The 26,964-nt window shown below is 41.8% G+C and overlaps 1 protein-coding gene across 4 annotated transcripts in view; it reads left to right on the top strand.

Moving 5' to 3' along the window:
- The window catches only part of LOC107149240 (glucosaminyl (N-acetyl) transferase 2 (I blood group)), an 81,141-nt gene that overhangs the window by 42,166 nt on the left and 12,011 nt on the right, over positions 1-26,964 (top strand). The window contains exon 1 of one of the 4 annotated variants that reach the window (XM_015493997.2): positions 57-4,117. The exons of the other annotated variants lie outside the window; for them this stretch is intronic. Coding sequence (XP_015349483.1) covers positions 3,199-4,117 — 919 coding nt within the window. The 5' untranslated portion in view covers positions 57-3,198. Of the gene's footprint in view, positions 1-56; positions 4,118-26,964 lie in introns of those variants that run through there. 4 annotated transcript variants of the gene reach the window in all.

Raw genomic sequence — 26,964 nt, forward strand, 5'->3', positions numbered from 1 at the left:
AAGAGACAGATATATATATATATGCCTTTCTGAACTTCCACAAATGAGTGACAATACAAATTATTTTTCTTTGCTTGCCTAGCTAGAGGAAGGCAGTAGTTAAGGTGTCATATTACACAGTAGGGCCTCCTTAGTCTTAAACAATTAGTTATGCTTTTCAGAATAACTAGGGGAGAAGAATTTGAGGATTCCTAACATTACCTGTCAATTTAAATAAATAACTGCTTTGATTCAACAGGCAGTCATCACCCAGGGTTCAATCCCAAGCCCCCTCCTCTGTTCACCCAGCTAGGGGGAATGAAAAAGCTCAGGTAAGGTTAATAAGAACTTTTGTTTTACCCAGCTTTTTGTTTTACTGTTTGGGCTGGGCCAATTATGTGCTGTTAGCTGTAGTCCTTGGGGCTATTCTTTGCTTATGACCATAAAGGTTATCTTGGGGCACAGAGAGGCTGGGTACAAAATGCCCACTTGATGACAGTTTTCAATGTGTTACATGCCAACTAGAGTGAACCAGAAAAAAGGTCCAGGTTTGGAAGTTCCCAATTATTTACTGGAAGAAGATGCCTGTTCTGTTACCAGAGAGACCAGGCAAAACAAACCTGCTCGTCCCAGCCGATAAACAGACATTATGTGCTCATCTCAACTAGCGTAAATAAGCCAGGGCGGGCTATATACATGTTTCCTGGGGGGGTTCTTTTTCATTTTGCGCGTTGGGGGCGGGTGTTGAATACTGCTATGTTGAACTGTAAGTCCTGTTGCAATTACCCACTTGCAGTCTGCTTTAACTAACTCGCGATGAAAGATCTCATGAGTTCACTTTGCATGGTGTCCAGGGCACTCCCTGTTTTAGGATCAGGGCTGGGGCAAAGAGAAGGAGAAAAACGAGAATTGCAGAGGAAGAAGCGGTTGGCCTCCTTTCCTACCTCCAAGCTTCCCTCTCCTGTTCTCCACAGTCCTGTCAAGGATATATTTTGCAGAAAAGGATGTGGCTGTAGAGCAAATGAAGGGAGTGAAGGATCAGAATGGGCTATTTTATTGTCCCTCTCCTACAGCTTCGTTTCCTGTGTGTTAGGAGCGCAATGATAGAGAAGGGAAAGAGTGGTATTTAACCTCTGGGAATAAATCAACCCACTTAAAAGCCTTAAGGTGGGCGCTTCTCTTTTTCCATTACTCAGAACAGAAATCAAAATACTAGTTCATTAGCAGCATCCAAATTGTTGAATATTTTTTCGAAAGAGAAGCAACAGCAATAATCATAGCCACGCCATATTGAACATACATCAAAGGCTCAAATTCTGGCTAAACCATGACCAAGAGTTATCTCATTTAATCTTCCTACCAACCATGTGAACTAGGAGCCATAGTTATTTACCATTTCACAGACAGGGGGCCCAGTGCCTAGAAAGGTTAAGTAACTTTACCCCGATCACAGCAACCAGCTGGGATTTAGCCAGGCAGACTGACTTCCACATCAGAACAAGGGAGCTGTAGAGGAAAGACTCCGTTTTCGATCCAGCTGAATGACTTTGGGAAGAATATTATTTTTAATTGGCCTCTGTTTCCTCATCTGGATAGTAAAGGCTTTGTGTTTGGTGATCCCAAGGCTCCCTGCCAACTCTTCAGCAGTTCTCCAAATCAGTATCTATTCTGCGTTCCCTGTTGTCATGGATTAGTCAAGGTTAACTGGAGGATATTCAAGGGCAGGGAGGGACAGGGATATTGCTGCATTATGCACCCAGTGTTTTCCTAATAGGGGCAGCTGCTCTGGTGGCCCCAGGGGGCCCACTCAGGTGGAACAGCTGGGTAACTTCTGGAGTTGGGAACGGGACCTATTTCTAACACATTTCCTGTGGCTGCCTCAGTTCATCTTTTAGTTGGACTCATCGTCTCTTTCCCTCTAGAAGTGTCCTTAGCACCAGCCTCAATCCCAGATGCACTCCAGGTTTGCTGTAGGCTCCCTTATAACCAACACTTCGCACAGGTAAGCCTTGAGATGCCCTGTGCAATGTGACCAGACCTGCTCTTCCTGGTTCCCCCGAAAGACAGTGACTGATACTTCCAGGAATTTTGCAGCAGCCGGAAGCATTTACTCTTTCTTCAGAGTCTGAGAAGTGGGAGAGGAGGGTGAGTAGGAACCGAGACTGAGACTTTGAGTTCTATGAAGTGACTTCAGATCCGATGACGTGGGGGTTTTAAAGAGACCCAGGAGGTAGTCCCTCACACATTGTATACAAGATCACATCAGCAGCTCAAGTCATCTGAAGCTCTGTGTGAAATGGGAACCAACGTGTGCTCTCTGGGAACAGTGGCTATCACATTTCCCTCCACCAAACAAACTAAGGTGTGTTTAGCTCATTGTATGCCATCAACATCCCCCTGTAAAGTGAAAAGTCACTCTCATCCCTGCCCCCATGGGTGTCATTGTTAGTTCCGCAGCTGATAGTCTGCACATGCATACGTTTGCTGTGTCACACATCAGAATGTGTCTGATTTAATCCAGCAAACCTCACTGTCCACGTCCCCCTCCCCGCATTGCAGATAATCTCCTTAGACTTGTCACAAGGGTATCTTTCTTATCTTTGTGTGCCCAGAGGCAGAGATAACCCTGAAATGAAAAGAGGTAGCAGAGAAACGGGGGAAAAAAAAAAAAAAAGAAAACCCAAGGAGCAGATGTGCTAAGTGCTGTGGTTTCCAAGGGCTGCTAGCTGGTTGTGGGGCTCGCCAGAAAAAAGAAGAGAGTCACTTATTCTAGAAGGGAGATCAGAACTGAATTGACTGCCTAGAAGTAGGGGAGGCAGTGGGAGTGGTGCAAGAGAAACCCGTCTTTCCATTCCAGAATGTAATTTGCTAAGAGCCACCACTTGCATTTCATATGCAAATGAGGAGGCTTCCCGGAGGCTGGGCTGGGTTGGGCTGAGCAGCAGGGATTCGGTACTGCGCGGGGCTGCCTGCCGACCAGAGCCAGTTGGGAAGGCATCAGATCTTCAGCCAGCCCCAAAGAGGATGGATGAGACACTGAAGCCAACGACAGAGGAGGATTAAAGGACCGGAGGAAAGCAAGCCAGCCCTCCCGGGGAAGCTGTCGAAATTCAAGATTGCAAGAGAAGTCATTTCAGCCTGTCACACTTGTGGTTTTGGGGACGAGGATCAATTTCTCAATCTCTGAAGAGAGATTCCTTTCCTGGGGAAGTGAAAATAATGAACTTTTGGAGGCATTACTTTTTGGCTATCAGCGGGCTCAGTGTGGTTTCTTTGGTGATATTTTACAATAGCCAGGCAAGCCTACCCAAAAATTGGCGAAAGGGTTCCAGCAAAAGGTCTTTTGGGATTGATGCCTGCAATCTCACCTTAGAAAAGAAGGCCACCTTTCTGCGGGAAAAGACACTGCCATCATCTTTGGGAAGACTTCCTTGCAACGACTTTGTGACCCAGAGTCACTACATCACAAGCCCCCTGTCGGGAGAAGAAGCTGCGTTCCCTTTGGCATTTGTCATGGTAATTCATAAGGACTTTGATACTTTCGAAAGGCTCTTCAGGGCCATCTATATGCCCCAAAATGTCTACTGTATTCATGTGGATGAAAAATCCTCAAATGAGTTTAAAAAATCAGTGTGGCAGTTACTGAGCTGCTTCCCAAACGCTTTTCTGGCTTCTAAGATGGAACCCGTGGTCTATGGTGGGATTTCCAGGCTCCTGGCGGATATCAACTGCCTGAAAGACCTGGAGGCCTCTGAGGTCCCCTGGAAGTACGTCCTCAACACCTGCGGGCAAGATTTCCCCCTGAAAACCAACAAGGAAATAATTCAGTATCTGAAAGGATTTAAAGGGAAGAACATTACCCCAGGGGTGCTGCCCCCCGCTCATGCTGTGGGTCGGACCAAGTACGTCCACCGAGAGTACATAAGCAAAAAAGGTTCTTTTGTAAAAAATACTAACATTTTGAAAACCTCACCTCCACATCAAATGACCATCTACTTTGGCACTGCCTATGTGGCCCTTTCCAGGGAGTTTGTCAGCTTTGTTCTCCATGACCCCAGGGCTGTTGATTTGCTCCAGTGGTCCAAAGACACTTACAGCCCTGATGAACATTACTGGGTGACACTCAATAGGATTCCAGGTAGGTGCCAATATCCATTCCCATGTCTTTTTATGGATAGACTGAGTTTGCTAGCATTCGGTTGCTTCAGAGAACTGATTCATTTGAAATTCTTTGGGGGTAAAAAAAAAACCTTACATACTTAGGAAATGATTCATTGGGTTGCTTTTGGTGACAGTTTTGTGCTGGCTCTGTGGTCTTATAAATATGTGATATACAATGATCTAAGAAATCCCTACAGTAACTCTGGCAAAACTTCCTTTGGTTGTGTATGACATAGCTGCAACTTTGAGCTCAGTATTTTGAATGAATACTTTTCATGGCAAGCACAGCTACAACATAATGAGACTGATTTTTAAAGAACCATTCCAAAAATAGGTGACATTTCCGTCAGAGGCATGGTATGCCCTGTCATTGACACAGTTATCCATTTCATTGATGCACAAGTTCTTGGAACTGTTGTGGGTGAGGGCTGTTTTTAGAATCTTGGAAACCTCTTTAGATATTCATAAATTATCACTCTGGCTTAAATGTCTCTGAAAAGAACCCAGGTCTTGAGTCATCTCTGTTCAACAAATTTAGTTGATATTCCATGGCCTGGAGGAGTGGTTAATGCTGAATTGGAGTTGATCCAAGGAGCATTCTCCATTTTTTTAGACCCCAGATTTCTATTACGAATTCCAGTTTGCAGCCTCATGCTTTTATACACCGTGAAGCCTTTTGGATTTTTTTTTTTTTTTTAGAAAAGGGGTCCAAGGTATGCTGGGCAGCTGAAGGCAGAAGATAGATACAGACTCCCTCTTTGATTCAGAACTGGGCTTCTTTTCAAAACCCATTTCCCACAGGTAGCCTGTGGCCTGCGGTGCCTCTTTTTGTGAATGTCCCAGTAAATTTGTTCCAAATATTTGCCAGCAGGGTTGTAGTCCTCAGTCCCGTGTGAGGGTGACCCTTTGCCTGTCATTCATGACAACTGGAGTGTGTGCTGGCTTTATCTCTCTGAATGGTGTTTGTAGCTACCTTCATATCTGAAAGTAGACTCAAAGCAGCAAGACACTTTTAGGTCGGAGATAACTCAACATTCCTAAACCACAGAGATAGACACAGAAAGGGACCGAAAGTAGACAGACAAGGTGACTGGGATATAGGTTGGGATAGGCTATCCTGTGAGAGTTTATTTTCAGAGATACTAACCTGTCAGGTCACAAAGATTTGTAGAGGGGGAGGGACCGACCCTTTATCCTAGCACAGTGAGTTCTAACACGAGTATTTACAAAGACCCAGTTTAAACATGTATGCATCCTGTACATGGCATCCAATACAGTATTTGTTGGTATAGTTCATGCCAGATGTTATACTCTGCCTCTAATTGCTGTTCAAAGTTGCAGATAGTGAGGCTTCGATGGATTTTTTTTTTTTTTAAAGTACCAGGGATTGAACCCACACTCAACCACTGAGACTCATCCTCAGCCCTATTTTGGATTTTCTTTATAGACAGGGTCTCCAGAGTTGCCTAGTGCCTTGTAAAATTGCCAAGGCTGGTTTTGAACTCCCCATCCTCCTGTCTCAGCCTCCTGAGCCACTAGGATTACAGGCATGCGCTACCACGCCTGGCCAAATAGAAATATTTTGCTTATGCTGTTCACATAGTTCATCCAAGGCTAAACTGGGTTCAGATCCTGGATTTGATTGACCTGAAATTCTAGTTGGTTTTCTTGCAGCAGGAAAAGAAGAACAATCCTTTGTTCTTTCCTTTACATCCTAAATAAATTCTCTGCAGAATCACAGAGAGGAGAAAAGTTGATTGGGAAAAATAAGGAAGGGTGTGGCAGTAAGCTGTGCATGGCTATTTGAGCTGACACAAGGCTAGCAGGGACTGTGTGTCCATGTGTGTGACGTGTGTACGTGTGTGTGCGTGTTGAAGACAGTGGGCGTGTGAGGCCTGTCAGGTCCACTATGCTAACCAGAGTCACAGGTGTCCTTTCCAGAATTGACATCCCCACCCCCTACTGGCTTCCGTTCATGAGTTTCTTTTCTGCCTGCTCTAGAGCAGGCTTTGGTCTTGCTCTTCCTTCTCTGAGCTGTGGATATGGTGAGTGTTCTTTAATTAATGTTCTCAGAGAGGCTGGAGAGAGGGAAGCGGCCAGCTGAGATGCTGAACCCCATCAATCAATGTTATAACAAAGAACATGAGGTGTCCAAACAGGTTCTTCTGTCCTCTCCCCTCTCTCCTGTCCTCCGCCATCTTGGTATCTGCCTGACTCCATTGCCTGCCATGTCTTCTCACCAGACTCTCAGGATCAAGTGAGATCCCTCATCAAGAAGCAAAAGCAAAATTGTCCTATTCTCTCACGAATTCTTTTCTTTTCCTTCCTCCCTCCCATCTTCCTCTCTTCCTCCTTTCCCTCCCTCTCTCCATACCTGGGATGGAACCTAGGATACCTTGCATGGGCCAGAGAGGCACTGTACCCCTGAGCTACATCCCCAGCCCTAGGTTGGCTTAAAAAAAAAAAGATTCAAAATAAAAAAAACCCCAGAGGGGCTGGGGATGTAGGTTGGTGGTGGATCACATGCTTAGCACAAGGCCCAGGAACAATCCCAGCACCCAAAATAAATAACTAAAGAAAATAGTAAAGATATTAAAAACTTCAAAATTCTTACAATTGGCACTCCATCAAAGGTTACATTTATGAACAATAGCAATAATTAAAACATTGTAGAAAACATGTATCAGTGAATTTTTCACAAGTTCACTGCAATAATACTCAGGAAAAGAAAAATGGTCCTTCTTTTAGGGATCATACTGATTGTAAGATGTGTACTTGATTTAAATGGATCATATGTAGGCATTTAGGATGCTATTTTTAACTCAAAAGCTCAACTTTTAAAAACATCGTGAAGCATTTGAAAATCTAGGTCCAAGGAATTTTCTAAGACACAGTTTCCAGGAAACCTTCACTCTCCAGTATCCAAAAATGATGAATGTCCTCTCAGCCTGGTGACACCTCTGTGAATCCCTGCTTGAAGCTCTGTGATAGCTTCTCATTATCTGAAGAGTCATTACCACACCCTGTGGCCTGACCTCCACGACCTGAGCCCCAGCTTTATCTCTGCTCTCCTGGCTTCCAGATGATGACTCACTTTATGTTACAGTAAACTTGGCCCTGCACACGTCTGCAATTTGCATTTTTTCCCCTTGTTTCTATAGTTTACTGGCACATTTTCATCCAGTTGTATGTTATGAGGTCCCAGTTATACCAGAGACATGTGAGTATTGTAGGAAGGAAAAGCCACAATAGAAAGTGGAGATTTGGAAGGGGGAAAGAGCCCTCTGGAGATGGGCAGTGTTCCAGGGACGCGTCTGTCTTTATAGATTTGGCTTCCTCTGACTGTCGGGACTCCTAGAAGAGAATATTCTCATGCATAGTGGGAGTCTGCATGGAAACCGAGGCTCTCCAATCTCTCCTATCCTAAGTGACCTTTTACACTGCAGAGTAATCTTCCCAACCTATCTCTGATTATTTCACACTCCACTGCCCTTCCCTTGTCTAGTAAATGAACTAAACACTCCTCCCTGGGCCTTTCCCCGATGGAAAAGCCCATGACCTTCCTGACCTTCAGCTATCTCTCCCTGTCCTCACATACATTGACCTCTCTAGCTGTAGCCCAGGTTTCTGCCCTTCATCATGCATTAAGTCTTCACCAACGCGTTGATTTTACCCTTGATTTTTATCCTTCTTACAGGGATGTTGACCATATTTTACAGATCAGCACAAAGGTCATCTCCCTCATAAAACCTTTTTTTTTCCATTTTTGAATATGAATTAAACTTCTTATAGCTCTTACATTAAACTTGAAATTCTTACCATCTTTCATTTAAGATATTGAATTATCTATGTATTCACACTTGAAAGCTCATCAAAATTCATTGTAATCATTGCCTCCATGGGACACAATATTGGGCATCACATAATGAGAATTTAAGGAAAGAGACACCTTTTTGATCCCTTCTGGGCAGTATTGAGGGAGAGAAAGAAACAGAGAAGAATATTGAGTCTGATAAAATGAACATGGAGATTACAATGTGAAATTGAGTTTTCAAGTAAATATCTAGTGTCATTCTGGTTTTTTTTATTTGTTCTTTTTAAATATACATGACAGTAGAATGCATCTTGACATCTTATACATACGCAGAGTATAACTTATTCTAATTAGGATCCCATTCTTGTGGTTGTACTTGATGTGGAGCTATACTGGTCCTGTGTTCATGTATGAACATAGGTAAGTCATGCCCGATTCACTCTATTATCTTTCCCAATCCACCACCCCCTCACCAGCATCTGCATATCAGAGAGAACATTTGGCCGTTGGTTTTTTGGGATGGCTTATTTCACTTAGCATGATCCTCTCCAGTTCCATCCATTTACCAGCACAATTTGCAATTTTCTTGTGGCTTTTAATGATGCCCTCTCATGAAGGATGCCCTTCCCACCATCCCTATCCAACCCCTCTTTGTACTTTATGACCTGTGTTGGGTGGCATCTCGCCTGGAAGCCACCTCTGATGACTTCCATCACAGACAGCTGGTTGTCTGATACCAAAGCCCTGCTGACGGCACAGAAACAAGATTACCTGTTAAGGAAGCATCTCCTCTTCCCTAGCCCTACAGTATCTGAGTGCTTGAAAGGCAGCCAATGTGACATCCACCTAAATTTTCCCCACTACTTGCATCACTGGGCATCTTCCTGATTTGAGGATGTGCAGAGTGCTAGATGGTTGTGGATTGGGTCTGGAGAGGGATAGGAATGTGCTAAATCAATAGTTGTATAAGAAGATGGGAGCCAGGCATGGTGGTGCATGCTTGTAATCCCAGCAGCTCAGGAGGCTGAGATGGGGGAATCACGAGTTCAAAACCAGCCTCAGCAAAGTAAGGCGCTAAACAACTCAACTGTCTCTAAATAAAATACAAAATAGGGCTGGGGATGTGACTTAGTGGTCGAGTTGTTATGCTCTAATTCAGGACCCCCAAAAGACCACCAGAGACCAAGATCCATGTAAGCAGCAAAGAGGTGTTTATTGCGAGCTAGCTTGGTCCTCTGCGCACACACACAGCAACTGGTGATGCTAAGAGGCCCTGAGCCCAGGGTTTGCAGCAGTTTTATACTCTCTTTGGGGAAGGCAGGGACTTCACATACGTCATAGCATCTCTTAGCAAATCATCACACACCACGGGAAAATAAAAAACAACTCTAGAACATGATTAGCACATTCACTGGCGGGAACAAGTTGGGTAGGGGTGATTGGTTACTACAAGAGGGGGATTCATTTGAACTGATTGGTTTAAGCCAAGAGGGGTGTTCGTGCTGAACTACATGGTTTCCCAACACCATAAACTACTGGGAGGGTCATCTGACATCCCAGGTATTTCCCTGTCTCATGCTGATTGGTGGCTGCTAGGGGGTTGCTATGGGTCCCCACCTAGCCTGAGTCAGGGACACCTGGCGCAGCAGATCTCTCCTGTTATTTGTAGATAAACAACTTAGCAGGGTGGGAATGTGCCTAGGAGTGCTCTGAGGGTCTTTCCAAGGACAAAGGTCATGTCCCTTCCTTGGACAGGCTTTGCTCTGAGGTAGAGGCTGGTTTTTCAGAGTAATCCTGAGTTCAATTCCTGATACCAAAAACAACAAGATGTGAGGAACATGGAAGAGTATCCTATACCCTGGGTGGGTGATAATTTCAATAGTGAAGAGTACTATCAGCAGGTAAAATATAGCTTAAAGATGTAATTCCACCATAGCCAGGCCAACAAATGATATCAGTCAATAAGGGGGAGACCTGGTGTAATTGACTTGGAAGAGAGGCCTTCTTTAAATAATCTGGTTCCCAGGCAGTGAACTTAAGCCTATCATGCAGTTGGCATCTAACAGCAAGACAGCACTGGCAGGCAGCAGACGTAAATACCTCCAGTGAGTTTCTGTCTTACCTGTACCTGGTTTGAGTTTTTCCCACTTGACATCATTCACCCATCCTGTTAGTACCATATCAGGGGTTACCCAGGGTTCATGGAGTGAGCTACTTTGAGCTTATTTGATGGAATGGAGGATGTTCTGTATTTGCAGACTTAGAAAACTAGAGTATAGGATATGAAAGATTAAGGGAAAACAATAATGGGAAGAAACCGAAGACATCCCTCCAGGTGTTGCTCTCCACAAATGCAAACACTGAGCTATTTAGAAGGTATGTGTTCTGTACAGAAAGGTTACCTGGGCTTTACACTGGGTGGGGCTGGATCAGTCCCAATCTTTTTCAAAGTATGCATTGTGTTCTCAGTACATCAGCCCAAATTTAGAATTCAGTTTCTAGAACCACAAACAACGCATTCGCAAACACAGATGGACAGATAGAACTGTGCCTTAATCAGTGTCATCAGAATACTCAGGTCTACCATGGTGATTATTTTTTCATGGCCAGAGGACCACCCACAGTGGCATCTGTTTTGTCAGTGTAGGAGATCAATTCTGGTTGAAGGAGAAATTCCACAAATGGATTTCTATCCATTGAACAGAGTTGTTTTTTTTTTTAATGCTATCATATTTAAACAGCCACATAATACTGTGTGTAATAAATGTGAACGTCCTTTTCAAAATATTGTGTTAGTGATGTGAACCTGTTGGGCTTGTTCGATCTCTTTGGTAAAGGGCTCTAGGCTCTTTCGGGGCTGGGGATTCAGGTAGGATTACGGGGCAAGATTTATAGCTACGGTGTGTCTTGGCTCAGGAGTACCTAGGCTGATGAGTCTACAGTATAAGAGGCCCAGCTCCTGGTAGAGAGAGACCTTAGACAGATGACAGGGTATTTTCATAACTAAATTGTGCTATAGCTTAGCAATTTATAGACTCATTTACAGTGGTTCCAGCCATTGGCTCCATTGGAACATTTGAGATCAGCTCCCCCATTTGAGATCATTTCCCCCAATCCTTCAGATGAAAATAATTAGGAAATTATTTACTACTCCTTATTACCATTTAATTCCTAGTCACTAGAAGGACTTTTTACTAGAAAAAAAATTGGATTAAAGTATATATGAATATTTAATTAAGTATAAATACAATCATGATGGGCAAATGTCCACTAAACTGAATATAACATGAATTTAATCTCAGCTAAGATGATTGATGTAGATACTATTTTAGAACTGGCAAGACCATTTTCCAATTCAATCAACTGGCCCATATTTAAATACCTACCAATTATGTTTAGACAAATCTTTTCTAAAAATAGCACTCTTGGGCTGGGGATGTGGCTCAAGCGGTAGCGCGCTCGCCTGGCATGCGTGCGGCCCAGGTTCGATCCTCAGCACCACATACCAACAAAGATGTTGTGTCCGCCNTGCAATTTTCTTGTGGCTTTTAATGATGCCCTCTCATGAAGGATGCCCTTCCCACCATCCCTATCCAACCCCTCTTTGTACTTTATGACCCACACACACAAAAAAAAATAAAAATAGCACTCTTTTTTTAAAAACAAAAACATATAATTGCATTTCAATGACTCTTTAAAACAACAAAATATTAATTGTATGTCAAAGCCACATATAATTGGTACATGTATAGATCAATGCACATAACAAATGATAAATATATACTGAATAACTACATTATCTCTGTAACATAAAGATTTCTACCTTCTTTGTACATTTTCTTCCATTCTTTGAGTTCACAAGATATTATGAAGAGGGCTTTGGAGTAAAAAAAAAAAAAAAACATGGCTTAAGCCATTTCTTCCAATATTTTGGAGGAACTAGGTGATTCCAGACTTGGTTTATGCTGATCCTGTTTTCTCATTAGTTCCCGGAGAAGTCATGAGTAGGAGTAAGATAATGCTTTCAGTGTGGGGGGGTCCCCGGAGCTGAGCATGTGCAGTCCCCTGCGGGGTCTGTTAAGCACAGATGGGCCAGCCTCACCTCACAGCTTCTGACACAGCAGGTCTGGAGCAGTCCAGAATCTGTATTTCTGTACAGATCCTCAGGTGACACTTCTTGTCTAAGGACCACACTTTGAGAACTGATGACATAGACCCATCATCTTTCACAGACACTAGCACATTTAGGTTTGCAGCAAAGGTTGTTTCTCTTTATTTCCAACCAGAAATTTTCTTTGAGAAAAAAGGCAGCCACCAGTTTAAAAAAAAAAAAAAATCTTTATGGTGTTGATTGCTGGTGGCTGGCTGGATATAAAAGGTGTCAAATGATTGATACCTAGGGAGAACTAAGGAAACGCCAAGGACTTTGGAATGAGTGAAAGCTAACAATGAATTTTAGCTCTATCTCTGTTAACTCATGATCTTGTGTAAACCAGACTTCAGACTCTCATTTGTACATTCACGATAATGATGGCTACATAGTTGGGTTGTTTTGAGAACTAAATGAAAAAACTAGGTATAGAGTGAGAGGTTCAGAGTTTATGCACTTATTAATACAAATATTTAATAAGAAAACCTAAATCTGACCTAGTTTTCCTACATTACTGAGATCTGCCAGATGTGGCATAAAATCAGTTGAAATCCCTTTTCACTGCCAAAGGATGTCTACGTCCTGACTCACCTACCCTGTGAAACTAGGTATAGATATTAGCCAAAGAGGGATAGTAGGAAATGCAGGAAAATGTGAAATTCAACATGTTCAGGTGGATACCTATTCTGGATCATTCTGATTCTCCTTAAGTGTTATTGAGGTCATCTTTGTAGACTACTAAGAAGCTTGACTGAGTCCTCAAAAACCTTGACTGAGCCCTTAAAATAGCACTACGAAGTGCACTTTATCTAGTAGAAGAGGGTTTCCTTAAAGACACAAAAGACATCAGTGGTACCATCACATACCTATTTTTGAGATTGCTGCACATGAAAGGAGCAGGAATTGGGTTTAACTGGTTGCTTTATTTTCTTAAACCCTTCCATATTTCCGAAAGGACTTAACGTGTCTGTTTAGAACATAATGTAATTTCTTTGAAAAGGAAATCAACAGAGCCAACACTTGAAAGAAACAAGACAGTTTTTTTTCTCAATCATTCTATAGAGGTCTTTGCCAGCTCAGCCACATCCTTCCCACTTTGGGTGTTCAACTTCCTCAATGTTAAAATTAATTTTACTAAAGTCCTAGCCGCTTACACAGGGATAATTTTATTTATTTATTTATTTATTTATTTATTTTTTTTTTTAAGAGAGAGAGAATTTCAATATTTATTTTTTCAGTTTTCGGAGGACACAACATCTTTGTTTGTATGTGGTGCTGAGGATCGAACCCGGGCCGCAAGCATGCCAGGCGAGTGCGCTACCACTTGAGCTACATCCCCAGCCCCATAATTTTAAAACTCTATTGTAAGAAGGTATAAACGCACAATGAACGGTACAGAGAAAAGTGCACCAATTCTCTCTTGTCCATCAGCCTAATTTGGGGAACATCGACATGTAGCACAAACTCAAAAAAACTTAAAATTGATGCCAAATCTTGGACTTGACTGTGTAATTCTCAGAAACAAGAAGCTTTCTCTTTTTCAAAGAAAATGGAAAATTCCAGTATTGCAGACTAAGTCTTTCTACAAATCCCATAATAGCAACTGGGCACTTGCCTGGCTTGAGCCAAATCTTAATGTTCTAGATCCATCTCTCTGGTGCATTCAATCTTCTTGTGAATATTTTAATATTTGTGATTTAATCTGAGAGGCACTGGTTATCAAAATCTATTACTCAGTAATGGTTTTTCTGATCTTGCAGGGCAATTGGAGGAAAGAATATGGATTCTGGAGTAGGAAAAGTCTGTTTTCAATTCCAGGCTTACCCACTAATAGCTTGATTGACAATGAACCCATTAAGTAACCAATACAAACCTCTATTGTTAGTTTCTATTTTAAGACACAAGAGAAAGTTTGGAAGGTGTGCTAAAAAATTTGAAAAAAAAATTAGCTTGTGCACTTCTTATTTTTATTTATCATTATTATTATTACTTTGCAGTGCTGGGGATGGAACCCAGGCCCCTGCACATGGTAGGCAAGTGCTCTACCACTCATCTGCACCCTCAGTCCAAATTTGACCTTTGAAATACTTCATAATGCACAACTAAGAAAGATAGAATATTAAACAAATATTAAGCCATGTGAATGCTTTATTTTCCTTTTATCATAAATACTTCAAACTCCAGCCACTTTATTATATAAAAAGGGCTACTGACTTAGGTACCCATGTTATAAAACTATTTTTTGATTCCCAGACTTTTGCTAGTTGTTTGACCTTGGACATATCACTTAACCTCTCGGGGCCCTGGTATCCTGTATAAAATGAAGAAATTGGGCTAGGTGATCTCAAAAGAGTTGCCTATGTTGTTTTATATATATTTTAGATGTATGTACTTTTATTTTATGTATTTATTTATATGTGGTGCTGAGGATTGAACCCAGTGCCTCACACATGCTAGGCAAGTGCTCTACCCCTGAGCCCCAGCCCAGTCTCTTCTATATTGTTTTGTTTTATCTTTGGAGCTCCTAGCCGAGGAAGCAGAAGTTCTAGAGACAGTCTCCTGCTGTGAGATCTTCCACTCATTTATAAAATGGGGACACACTGATTTCATAAGATTGTCCTCAGAGTCACAGGACAAAGGGAGTCTGGCTTCCAGTTCAGTCACTGTTCATTCTGTTACCCTCTCCCTTCCTCCCTACCCCATGGTCATAAATGTCACAACTTTCCTACTGTCACCAGTAGGATTAGTGGAATAATGGCCTCTGAGCAATGAATTTCTCTCCTGTGCGTTTTTGGGTGTCAGCCACCACCACTGCCGTGATTTAGGCTGGCCCACAGGCAACATGAAGAGATTTTTTTTGTGCTCTAAACTCTTGATGAAGTGAGGAAATTGGCTACTGAGTGTTTATACAATGTCCCCACTTCTCTTGTTGTGTTTTTAATGTAGCACAATACCTCTCATTTCTGGAGGGAAGGGGAGAGACAGAGTAGAGTGTGTGGCTGTGTGTGTGTGTGTGTGAGAGAGAGAGAGAGAGAGAGAGAGAGAGAGAGAGTGTGTGTGTGTGTGTGTGTACTTGCATACCCATGAGTGCTAATCAGAACCAAGACTAGAGTAGTGATTTAGTGGGGAGAGGGGCTGCAGCCCAGCAAATTATGTAATCTCTCCGACTCTCAGTCTCTATTTGTAAATTGGGAATGATAATAGTTCCTACCATTGCATGCAAATTATACGGATTAATGCACCTCAAGATCTTAGGATGCGCCTGGTGCCTTTATGTATCCATAACTATTAGCTGTTTTCATTCCACCCAGTTGCCTCCATTAAGGACATGTGATGAGGCAACAGGAGCTGGAAAAAGCAATCCCTCCAACTCAGAGGCTTCTGAGATGACTACAGAGGGTCTGGGAGATTTTCTAGAACTCAGATTAAATCATTTTGAACCCCTCCTTCCCTCGGCTCTCTGTACCAGTGGGTCTCCTCCTGCCCAGGGAAACACAGAACAAAGGAGAATATGGTGTTGGTGAGTGGGATCCTGGGTGCCACAGACAGTATGTGCAGGGGCATCCAGTCATTGCCTCAGTATTAGGAAACAGACACCAGCAACCGTCCCAGGTCAGGGGTGACGTCTTGGTGCTGGGGAAAGGGATTTCAACAATTTCCAAACAACCTGAATCTCCTCTCTGCCCCAGCAAAAACAAACAAACAAACAAAAAACTGCAGTGTTCTTTCCACCAGAATGAGTGAGAGGCACCTGAACCAGGTTGAAACAGGGTACCACGGTCAGGGGCATCTCGCCCATCACTCTATTAGCTTCCATGCATGAGTCCCACCCAACAGGAGCCAGGAAAGGAAAGAGTGTGTTAAATGAATTAGACACAGTCTGAGGGACCTTCAGAGTACCAGGGATCCATGTGGAATTGAGAATTTGGAATGGAAAGGGCTGATCTCCTCCATCCAAGGGTGGGGACTTGAATCGTGGATTTTTTCTAGGTTATGACCTTGAACAAGTCCCTTCAACTCCTGAAATTTAGTTTTCTCAGCCAAGGAATGGTCACACACACACACACACACACACACACACACCTTGTGGCAGGAGTGGGGGGGCGGGCAGAGGGAAATAGCACATATTGTGAGAAATAGATCAACTCTGTAAAATTCCATAACATGACTTGTAACTCTATAACTCTAAAGCCAGGTGCCACCACCCGACACTAAGGAAGTGCCCATTCAGTGTGATTGTGGTAATGATTCTTATTTAAGTGGATTTGAGTAGAAGATATGGGAGGAGTGGGAACTCAGAGTGGTTCATCCCAGAGTAACAAAATCATTTTGGGGAGTGGGGAATTTATGCTAAAGTTGGAAGGGATGATCTCATGATTTAAGATAAAGGAAACTAAATAAGCACAGGGAGATGAAATGATTTTTCATGTTGCATGATTTTTTTCCCACAGTTTTTATTGGTGCATTTTTACATACTTGTACATGCACACAATATGACAGTGGCATTTGGCCAGTATCCTTCTCCTGTCCTTCCCCCATCCCAGTCCCTCTCCTGTAGTGTACTGATCTCTCTTTGAATTCCATGAAATCCCCACACCTTGCTTTTCCCTCTTCCTCTCTGATTTCCCCTTAGCCGAGAAATCATATGACCCTTGGCTTTCCCAGTTTGGCTTATTTCTCTTAACATAATGTTCTCAAGTTTCTTCTGAGAAACTTTATGTCACATGATTTAGCAGCTGAATTGAGTCAAAAGATAGGATTTCTACATCTTAATACATCTTCTTCTATATTACACTTCTCATAATTTCTCTCTGAGATGCCCCAGACAGTGGAGCAAAGGGCAGAAAGAAGAGCTGCGTAGTGTTACCTAATATTAAAACACAGGCTTAAACGACAGGCTTCCATACACATGTTTAGAGCTCATTTAAAAAAACCCTTTAGTTATCAGTGAACTTCATTTTTTAAATTTATATGTATACAGTGCTGAGCCGAACTGAGTGCCTCAGACATGCTAGGCAAGCAAGCCCTCTACCACTGAGCCACAGCCCTAGCCCTAGAACTCATTTTAAAAAGGTGGTCTTAATGTTTCTAAAATGAACAATTCTAAAGGTATAAATATAACCTAGATTTAAAGTAGATAAGTATAATCAGTCCACTTGCTATGAAGGGGATCCCTTTCACTCTTCATAGCTATTGAACTTGAAGCAGTTTTCTTTTTCATTTTTACGTTTCTATGAAATACAGTTCACTCTTTCTGTGTTTTGCTAATTGCATCCACCTCCACAATCAAGGACAGTCCCACCAGTCCCAAGGATCCCCCCTGCTGCATCTCATAGGCAGCCCCTATCCCCACTCCCTACTCTGACCTTTTCTTCACCCTGGGCAACCCGACCTCTTCCCATCCCTGTAGTTTTTCCTTTTCCAGAATGTCATAAAAAGGGAATCATAGACTATGGAGCCATTGGGGTCTGAAAGCAGTTTCTTTGGTCTGTTTTTTTGTTTGGTTGGTTAGTTTTTTATTTTTATTCTTTTTTTTTTTTGGCAGAATTAAAGATTGAACCCAGGGATGCTCTACCACTGAGCTACATCCCCAGTTCTTTTTAAATTTTATTTTAAAATTTGACTTTATTTGGGGTCTTGCTAAGTTGTCAAGGCTATCCTCAAACTTACAATCCTCCTGCCTCAGCCTCCCAAGTCACTGGAGTTATAGTGGTGTGCCACCTGCGCCTGGCCGGGCAAAGCACCTTTTTAATCTGTCTTTTGAAAATGAGAAAACCATTCTGTATGTTCCAAGGTGAATATGGTGGTTGCCTATAGCTCCTCTGGCAGCTTTAATAACTGTTCAATGTTGGTTCCTTTTGGCCCACTCCCCCTCCCCACGTTATTTATGTTTTAGTAAATAATAGAAGCAGTTGGACCTATAAAAAGGATTGGGGCTGTAACCCAGTGGCAGAGCACTTGCTTAGCATTTATGGGGCCCTGGGTTCTGGGTTTCATCCTCAACAGCACACACACAAAAAAATCTAAGTTTATTTTGGTAATATCATTCACTTGGCATAATAAACTAAAGCTCAATGCAGCATTTAATTATGACTTTGTTAAATGTCACATACTTTTTATTTTGCATAATTTGATAATCATCAAAGCTGTGTTCTACTTTTATTCCAGAGACATGTGACAGACCCTCAGAACTTCCCTCACGGGTCCTTTCAGTGGATTAGATCAAGGCAGAGTCCTGTCCTGAGCACATGACAACACCCCACTGTGGTTTCTTATCAAAATTCATACAGAAGAGCTCTCTGTCTAGATTTGTAGGTGGCTCAAGGGTTTTTTCTCCCCTGTCAGTTGAATATCTTAGTTATTGGTGTGGATCTGAAGAAGTCCATAATTCAGAATTTCTAAAATATTGAAATAACACAGCACAAATGAAAATACCAACATTCATAAAAATAAAACCCTCAATACCTAAAATCCACATACTCCCAACAGCAAAGTGGCCTAAAGTGGCCCCTGACAGAGAATGGTACAAAAGTAAGGAACCGAGGGGCCAACTGAAGGCCTGTGGGGTTTTTTGTTGTTGTTGTTGGTTGGTTGGTTGGTTGGTTGGTTGGTTTGGTCCTGTGTTTTATTTTACAAATTTATAAAAATGTTGCATTCCTGTCTACCCTATCACGTTGTGACCCCCTGCCCCCAACACACACACTCTGGGACTTGAACTCAGGGGCATTCTACCACCAAGCCACATCCCCAGTCCTCTTCATTTTTTTATTTTGAGGGATGGTCTCGTTAAGTTGCTGAGTCTGGCCTCGAACTTGCGATCCTCCTGCCTCAACCTCCCAAGTCGCTGAGATTACAGCATCATCATACCTGGCACATTCTTGAACTTTGATTGGAATAAATTACATAGAGAAAACCATACATGTCAGAATTGAACATATCACTGAATTTTCAAACTGCTTGTTGTCTGTATGGCCAGCACCAGAAATCATGTTCCCATGACTCCTGTAATCCCTGAGGTTCCCTTGAAGTTACTTCCCAGAGTAATAACTATTCCTGACCCAGAAATGAGATGTCTGTTTTTATATCACTGTACAACTTCCAACCGAGGCCCGGTGCCTTTCATCCCAGGGTTCAAGTTAATTGGATGTTTCAGGAAGAAGTGCTAGACCTAGATTTCTGCACATTACATGGAAATGGGCACAGGGAGAGTCGGGAGATGAACCCACACATCTCAGGCATGTGGCAGGACTCTCCCCATGTCTTCTTTTCTTTTTTTAAGTTTATTTGGGTGTTTTCCCCATTTGCAGAAGACTGTACACAGAACTGCTCTGCTGTTCTGTATTAAAAATTAGACTTGTGAAAGATAGGGACTGACTTCTAGAATTAGCAGCCTACATAATACCCCAGGACAGTCTGCAACAAGTGGAATTTATCGCTGACCTTGAGCAACCTTTGGCCTGCCTAGGGTTTGCAAGCAGGGCTTAAAATTAGACACCAGTCCTAAGTGAGCATGATTTCTTATTTGGCTGCTTTTACATGGAATCAGAGGGGAGATTTTACAAGCACAGAATGAATTCTTGATTTGCAGCCAGCCGGGTACAACCTGGTCCCTTGTTCTAAAGGTGAAGACAGCACTGTGCAAGATGTCTAATGAAGTCATTAAGGAATATTTCCTAGCCAACAAATACCACAGCACACTGTGTTCTGTGATCTTAAGGACCTGCCACCAGGGGGGATCCGCACTGTTGTGCTTTTATTTGACACAGTCATGTAAAACCTGGGAAATGCCATTGAAATGTGAAATACCTAATTCAAGCTATCAACAAACTCACCTAAATAAGTAGATTGCAGGAAAAAAAAAGTTACCACTTGGTGTCTAAGTGTCATAAATAACAGAATCTCTGAAGTTTGTGGAATCCAGTAAAACTTAAGTCCTAAGAAAACAGGTTTTTTAAAAAATTGTTTTATTCTAATTTGTTATATACGACAGCAGAATGTATTACAATTCATATTACACATATAGAGCACATTTTTTTCATATTTCTGGTTGTACACAAAGTATGTTCACACCATTCGTGTCTTCTACATGTACTTAGGGTAATGATGTCCATCTCATTCCACCATCTTTTTTACACCTCTTTTCCCCTCCCTTCCCCTCCCTCTCCTTTGCCCTATCTAGAGTTCATCTATTCCTCCCATGCTCCCCCTCCCAACCCCACCATGAATCAGCCTTCCTTATAGCAGAGAAAACATTCGGCATTTGGTTTTTTAGGATTGGCTAACTTCACTTAGTATTTGAACTTGCAAACCCATCAAAGCAGTAACTGTGCATATAAGTGATACCTGAACTCATTTGATTTAAGGAAGCCGAACATGCTTATCTCAGTGGTGAAAGGTTATTTATAGTCTATGTTCAGTGTAGTTAGTCAGTTATTGAATAGTTATGCTGCTGTCTTAAAGTGATATGGAAGTATTTATTTTTGCAAAAAGATATTTTCTAAAATAAAAGGTTTTCTTTTCCTTTCTGTCTTCTTTTTTCCCTTTTTATTACCATTGAAAGAAAAATTTAGTGTTATTCACAGTTTCCCTGGAGCTCAGAGGCCTAGCTAGTGCTCCATGCAGGGCCACCTGGCAGAGCCCTGGTGTCAGCTTGGATGCACAGAGCTGGGAGGGGAAGACATTTGTCACACACTTAAAAAACACAGCATTTCCTTAATGTTAATGGTCGTTAATTGCAGGTGTGAGATTTTTGTAGTGTGTGCAGATTATTTTACTCTGATGTTTCTTTTTGTACTTTTATGTATTATTTGAATTCGTTCTTATAAGAGGGTCCTATTTGGGCTGGAGTTGTGGCTCAGTGGTAGAGCACCTGCCTAGCATGTGTGAGGCACTGGGCTCAATCCTCAGCACCACGTAAAAATAAATAAATAAAATAAAGGTATTGTGTCCACCTACAACTAAAAATATTTTTTAAAAAAAGAGGGTCCTATTTTTCACAAATAATAGAATAATAGTTTTAAGAGGAAAAAAGTAAAGTGTCACAAGGTAAGTGAGTTAAGAGTGTAACACTAGCTACTGTGGGCGAGTTGGAAAATAAACAGCTGCTTCTTTGAACTTTCCTTTTAAAAATTCTGAAGCTTAAAAATAGAGAAAGTGGCTATTATTTGGTGAAAAAATAAACTCTTCTTACTGAGGCATGACACCTGGCGATTGAGAGGAGTAGCATAGGTAATACGACAAAGTATTGGTCCTATGAAGAGATGTTTAGTAAAAGATTTCTATGAAGGATCAATGTTCTCAGAATATTACCATCATGTAGGGCATAGAAATAAATAAATAAATAAATAAATAAATAAATAAATAAATATGCCCAGGCCCCATGCCTGACCCAGGCACTCAGAATACCTGGGAGAGGGGCTCAGGCTCTCATGATTTTGAAAAGTCTATAAGTGATTCTAATATGCACCCAGAGTAAAGAAACAGCCATAGGCATAATTTGGGGTTTGTTCGTTTAATACTAGGGACAGAACCCAGCAGCACTCTATCATTGAGGTGCATCCTCAACCCTTTTATTTTTTATTTTGAGATAGGGTTTCTCTGAGTTGCTTAGGACATCACTAAATTGCTGAGGCTGGCCTTGAATTTGTGATCCTCCTGCCTCGGCCTCTTGAGTTGCTAGAATTACAGGCTTGCACCACTGCTATAGAGATGAAAACCAGAGTTAGGAAAACTGAAAGATAGAAGTTGTTAACTTGACCTGTTCGTTTCCTACCTCTTGCAGCTGATACCTACTGTTGAAAAACTCAGCTAAGGCCAGGCGTGGTGGCACATGCCTATAATCCCAGCAGTTCTGAATGCTGAAGCAGGAGTTCAAAGCCAGCCTCAGCAACCCTAAGCAACTTAGACTCTGTCTCTAAAAACTAAAAATAAAAAAGAGCTGGGGATGTGGCTCAGTGGTTAAACACCTCCAAGGTTTAATCCCCTGTACCCCTCCACAAAAAAAAAAAAAACAACCTCAGCTAAGATTTTTTTGTAGGAGCAAAAGGACTTCTTGAGTTTCGTGGCTTGAAAAAAGGTTTTCATGATTCTCTGAGTTCTTCTAATCAAGGACATCTTGATTGGGGCCAAGTGGTTCTGGATGCAGAGTCTCAGCAGTGTGGCCTGACCTCCCTGCGCCATCTGTTCTTCTCCAGTAGATTCACCTGGGCTGAGTCACTTGGTGGCCTCAAGGAGAAGGCAAAAAGCACATTTTTTTTTTTTGAGTCTCTACTTGTGTCATTTTACTAATATCCCATTGGTCAAACCAAGTCACATGGCCCAGGCCAGACTTAAGACGTGAAGAAACAGTCTTATTTTCCATATAAAAGCTATTTTTCCACATTTTTACTAGTTTTATAATCAGCTGTCCTTGCTTAGCAGCATATGGCCTCATGGTTCCCCCACGCACTAAGAACCCCTTACCATCATTTTGATGGCAGTATGCCACCACCGGTGTGCCCTGTCATGTATTTAGCGAAGCCCTAACTTCTGAGCAGCTTAGAGCTCTTATTGGTGATCAATTGTTTCACAGACCGAGCATCCCTAATGGGAACATCTGAGATCCAAAATGTTCCCAAATCAGAAACTTTTGGAGGATTCACATGATGCTACAGGTATAAAATTCCACACAACCTCCTGCGACAGGTCAGAATAGAAACACAGGCATAAATGAAATATATTGCATACAACTACCCTCTGGCTATGTGTATAAGATGTATATTAGACATAAATGAATTTCACATTTAGACTTTGGGTATATCCTTGAGATATCTCAATACACACACACACACACACACACACACACACCCCACGTTACAAAATCCAGGAAGAGCTGAATCAGTTTGGGTCACACACAAACTGGGTGAGGGGTAGGCATAATTAATGGTGAGAAATACTCCTTTGGCACTTCCCATGTACCAACCACCATAAAGTGTATTACACATTTCACAGCAAATCCGTGGGGTACATGTGCTGTTTTACCTTAATTTGCATGTAGGAAAACTGAGGAATGGAGAGTTTACCCTGACACCAGTCTCGCAGTTAGTCATTGACAGAGTAGGCGCTTGAATCCAGATAGGCTAATGTCTGAATTTCTTTTCGTAAATTCATATTACACTGTCTCTTAAGTAATAATTTACAGATAACTTTCTTAGGACAAATTCCAAAAGTTTAAACTGCTGAGTCCAAAGAGATGCACATTTTAAGGAGTTTTAATATAGAATGTCATGTTGTTCCTCAAAATTGCACCAGTACACACTATAAAAAGAGAAGTGGTTATCTTTGGGTTTTGACATTAGTAACTTCAGACCTTGTTTTCTGATATTGGACATTTGCATAAGCCAAGGTACAAAGAGCTTCAGGAAGGGCTGGGGATGTGGCTCAAGCGGTAGCNAAAAAAAAAAAAAAAAAAAAAAAAAAAAAAAAAAAAAGAGCTTCAGGAAGATGGAGACCCATTCAGGAATTCCCAGATGAGTGGCAGGAGAGCTGGGTGTGTGTGGACAGTGATGAAAGATGAGGTGGGCAATGTTGGAAGACGAGGCCTGGAACCCAGGGTTGCAAACCTCATGCCTACAGGGCCAGGCAGACAGTGCGACTGAATGAAACATGAGATGTGGACCAGGGAGGCGGGAAAGTTTCTGACTGCCCATAACTCCAGTAATTGTCATCAAGGGACTCTGGGATTCTAGACTTCCATGGGAAATCTTTTTTTAGCATTGACTCAATTTGACACACACCCCCCCTCCCTCAACTGTAGGGGTCAAACCAAAGAGACCCACCAACCAGCTTTGATTAGGAGCTGCCAGCCTGCAAGACTGTAAAGCCCTTGCATACCATGGTCAGCCTGTTGGTATCTTCCTGGACTGAATTAATCCATAGCATCAAAGTTATGCACCCAGCCCAGGCTGCAGGTCTGCAGAGCTGGAAGGGGTTAGCTGGATTAGTGACTATCAGACAGCTCTGTGGCAACATTTGGAGGGAGGAGAAAAGTGTTAAGCTGGGTGCCAGGGAAGCAAAACCAGAAATTGTTAAATGAGTAATGGGATGAGGAGTGGAAATTCTATTGAGAGGCGGTTTGGGCACCTGTAGGAGAGGTCTAGGACCATGGCAAGATCTTGCTTTCATTTGTGGGAGAGTGAGAGGTTGGTAGGCATCCCAAGCTTGCTTGATGAATCAGATGCAGGGCAGACCATGCAAAGCAACCCACACCCCAAAATAGGAGAATGACAGGATCAACCCTGGCTACAGAAAGAGCCAGCTGGCGATACTGTCAACAATGTGGGTAGACTGTAGGCAGAGACCGGTGTGCAGGCAATTAAAATCGCCATGGTGAGAGTTGTCAAGTACCTGTGCCAGGAACAGCAGGGCACCTGTAATGCACAAAATTTCAACAGTCATAGCTAGAAGGGATTAATTAGTAAATCTGGGGTAATCATGAGAATGAAAGATTTGGAAAGATGCTTTGGTTTAGCAGAGGAAAGAAGGCTAACTTGTCAGGCTATAAGTCTGAGATTGGGTAAACCAAAAGCCTTTGCCACCTGGAAAAATTTTTTCCTAATTGAAGGAGCATTTGACAAATGCTAAAGGTGATAAACAGGCAGAGGGTCAAGGTCAAGGTCAGCACTTAGGTCAGATAATGAAATCCGAACTGCTCTGTGCCAAGGAGTGCCCATGTTTTCACAGGTTCCACTAACCTTTTGAGTTTCAAACCAGAAGACTGACCAAGAAAGTCTTGAGAGGGTGTTTGGGCTGCTACTAAAAATATTGATAAATGCAAACAGCTCCATGGTAGAGCACTTGCCTAGCATAATTTTCCCCTTTTAGATATCCTAAGTTGCAAACTCCAGGAAAATATCATGCATGGCTTTACCTATAGGAAGCAGGCAAAAAAGCATTTGGATAAGAAAGTTATCTTGAAATGAAATCAACAAGTTAGACTAGGGATGTAGCTCAAGCAGTAGACCACCTCCTTCATGCAATCCCTAGGTCACATCCCCAGCACCGGAAAAAAAAAATCAACAAGTTATTAAGCACCTCCATGCTCCTGAGCAATTTGCATATATTCTCTAGGCTCTAGTGTACATGTACAAAGGGGAACACATTAGAAATTTACTAAAATTGCTCCAATTCTAAAATCCTGGGGTTTTCTTCCTTTTTCAACTTCATCTTTTCCTTTTCCAACTAAGGGAATGTCAATTTGTTGGCAGTTATCAGAGATACAGGCAGAGACGTCATATTAAGGACGCTAGGCCTCCATCTGGAAACTACAAGACTCAAGAAAACATCACATTAAACAGGACAGGACCTCAAGGGTTAAAAATCCTAAGTGATTCATGAAATGGTAGTAGATGAAAAATATGCATCTTTTTATTTCTAAAAATAATCCTAATTAGTAATTAGAAAAACTGGCTATAAGTTATTTGACACTACATTTTCCTGTTATTAATGCTCAAGTTTTTTATTGATGAAGATAATCAGCCATGAACATTTAGTATGTTTTTTTCTTTTGTTGAATCAGCCTTTGGCACATTCACAAACACAATTATTAAGTCAATGAAACAAATATGGCTCAGATGTTTGTCAAAAAAAATTTTTTTATGAAAACATAAAAGCAATACAATGTTCAAGAAAGTTCTATAAATATAGGGAAAAATTGGCATTTCCTACGCTTGCATTTCATATGCAAGTATTTGTGTGTGGTGTCTTGATAGTATACAATTTAATATATTTTTTTTTAACTTTAGATCACTTATTCTTAACTAGAAGTTACCTTGCCCCTCAGGGTATGTTTGGCAACATGTGCAGAGATTTTTGATTGACACACTGGGGTTAAAGGTCTTCTGCTAGTTAGAGGCCAGGGATGCTGCTAAATATCCTAGACCATACAGGACATCCCCCCACAACAAAGAATTACTTGTCCTAACTGTCAATATTGCCAAGGCTGAGAAATCTGCTTTAGACACAAACACAGTTTCTCCACAGAGACATGGTCTTCCATGATTCTAATAGGGAGATTGTTTTCAACCATTTACTGAGCAGTTCATTGCTAAGCATAACACATGTATTATCTTGTTTAATAGAGTCAGTTCTCCATATCTATTGGTTCTGTACCTGCAAATTCAGCCAAATGCAGATCAAAAATATTGGGAAAAAATAATGCATCTGCACTGAACACTTTTTTTCTTGTCATTATTCCCTAAACAGCACATGACAGCTACTGACACAGCATTTACGTTCCATTAGATATTATAAATCATCTGAAGATGATTTAAAGGATCCTGACAGAGCACAAAGTTTATATGCAAATTCTCCACCATTTTATATAAGGGACTTGAGCAGCCTTAGATTTTGGTACCAAAGAGGTGAAAGATGAGGGTCCTGGAGCTGACCACCCAAGAATACAAGGGATAATTAAAAATGATTACACCATGTCTTCAAGGAGTTCAGTAGTTGTTCAAAGTCATACAACTGCTAAGAGCAAAGACAGATTAGGAATCCTGTCTATCTGACTTCAGGGCCAGTGCTGTTAGTGATGTATAATAATGTCAGAGTTAACAGCTTTATATACAGATTTCTGCATTTCAAAAATTATTTCCTTGGGCTGGGGACATAGCTCAGTTGGTAGAGTGCTTGTCTCGCATGCATAAGGCCCTGGGTTCAATCCCCAGCACCACAGGAAAAAAAAAAAAAATTATTTCCTTGCCGGGCGCGGTGGTGCGCACCTGTAATCCCAGCAGCTTGGGAGGCTGAGGCAGGAGGATTGTGAGTTCAAAAGCCAGTTTCAGCAACTTAGCGAAACCCTGTCTCAAAATAAAAAATAAAA

Source organism: Marmota marmota, unplaced genomic scaffold (assembly GCF_001458135.2).
Source record: "Marmota marmota marmota unplaced genomic scaffold, marMar, whole genome shotgun sequence".
NCBI classification, from domain to species: domain Eukaryota; kingdom Metazoa; phylum Chordata; class Mammalia; order Rodentia; family Sciuridae; genus Marmota; species Marmota marmota.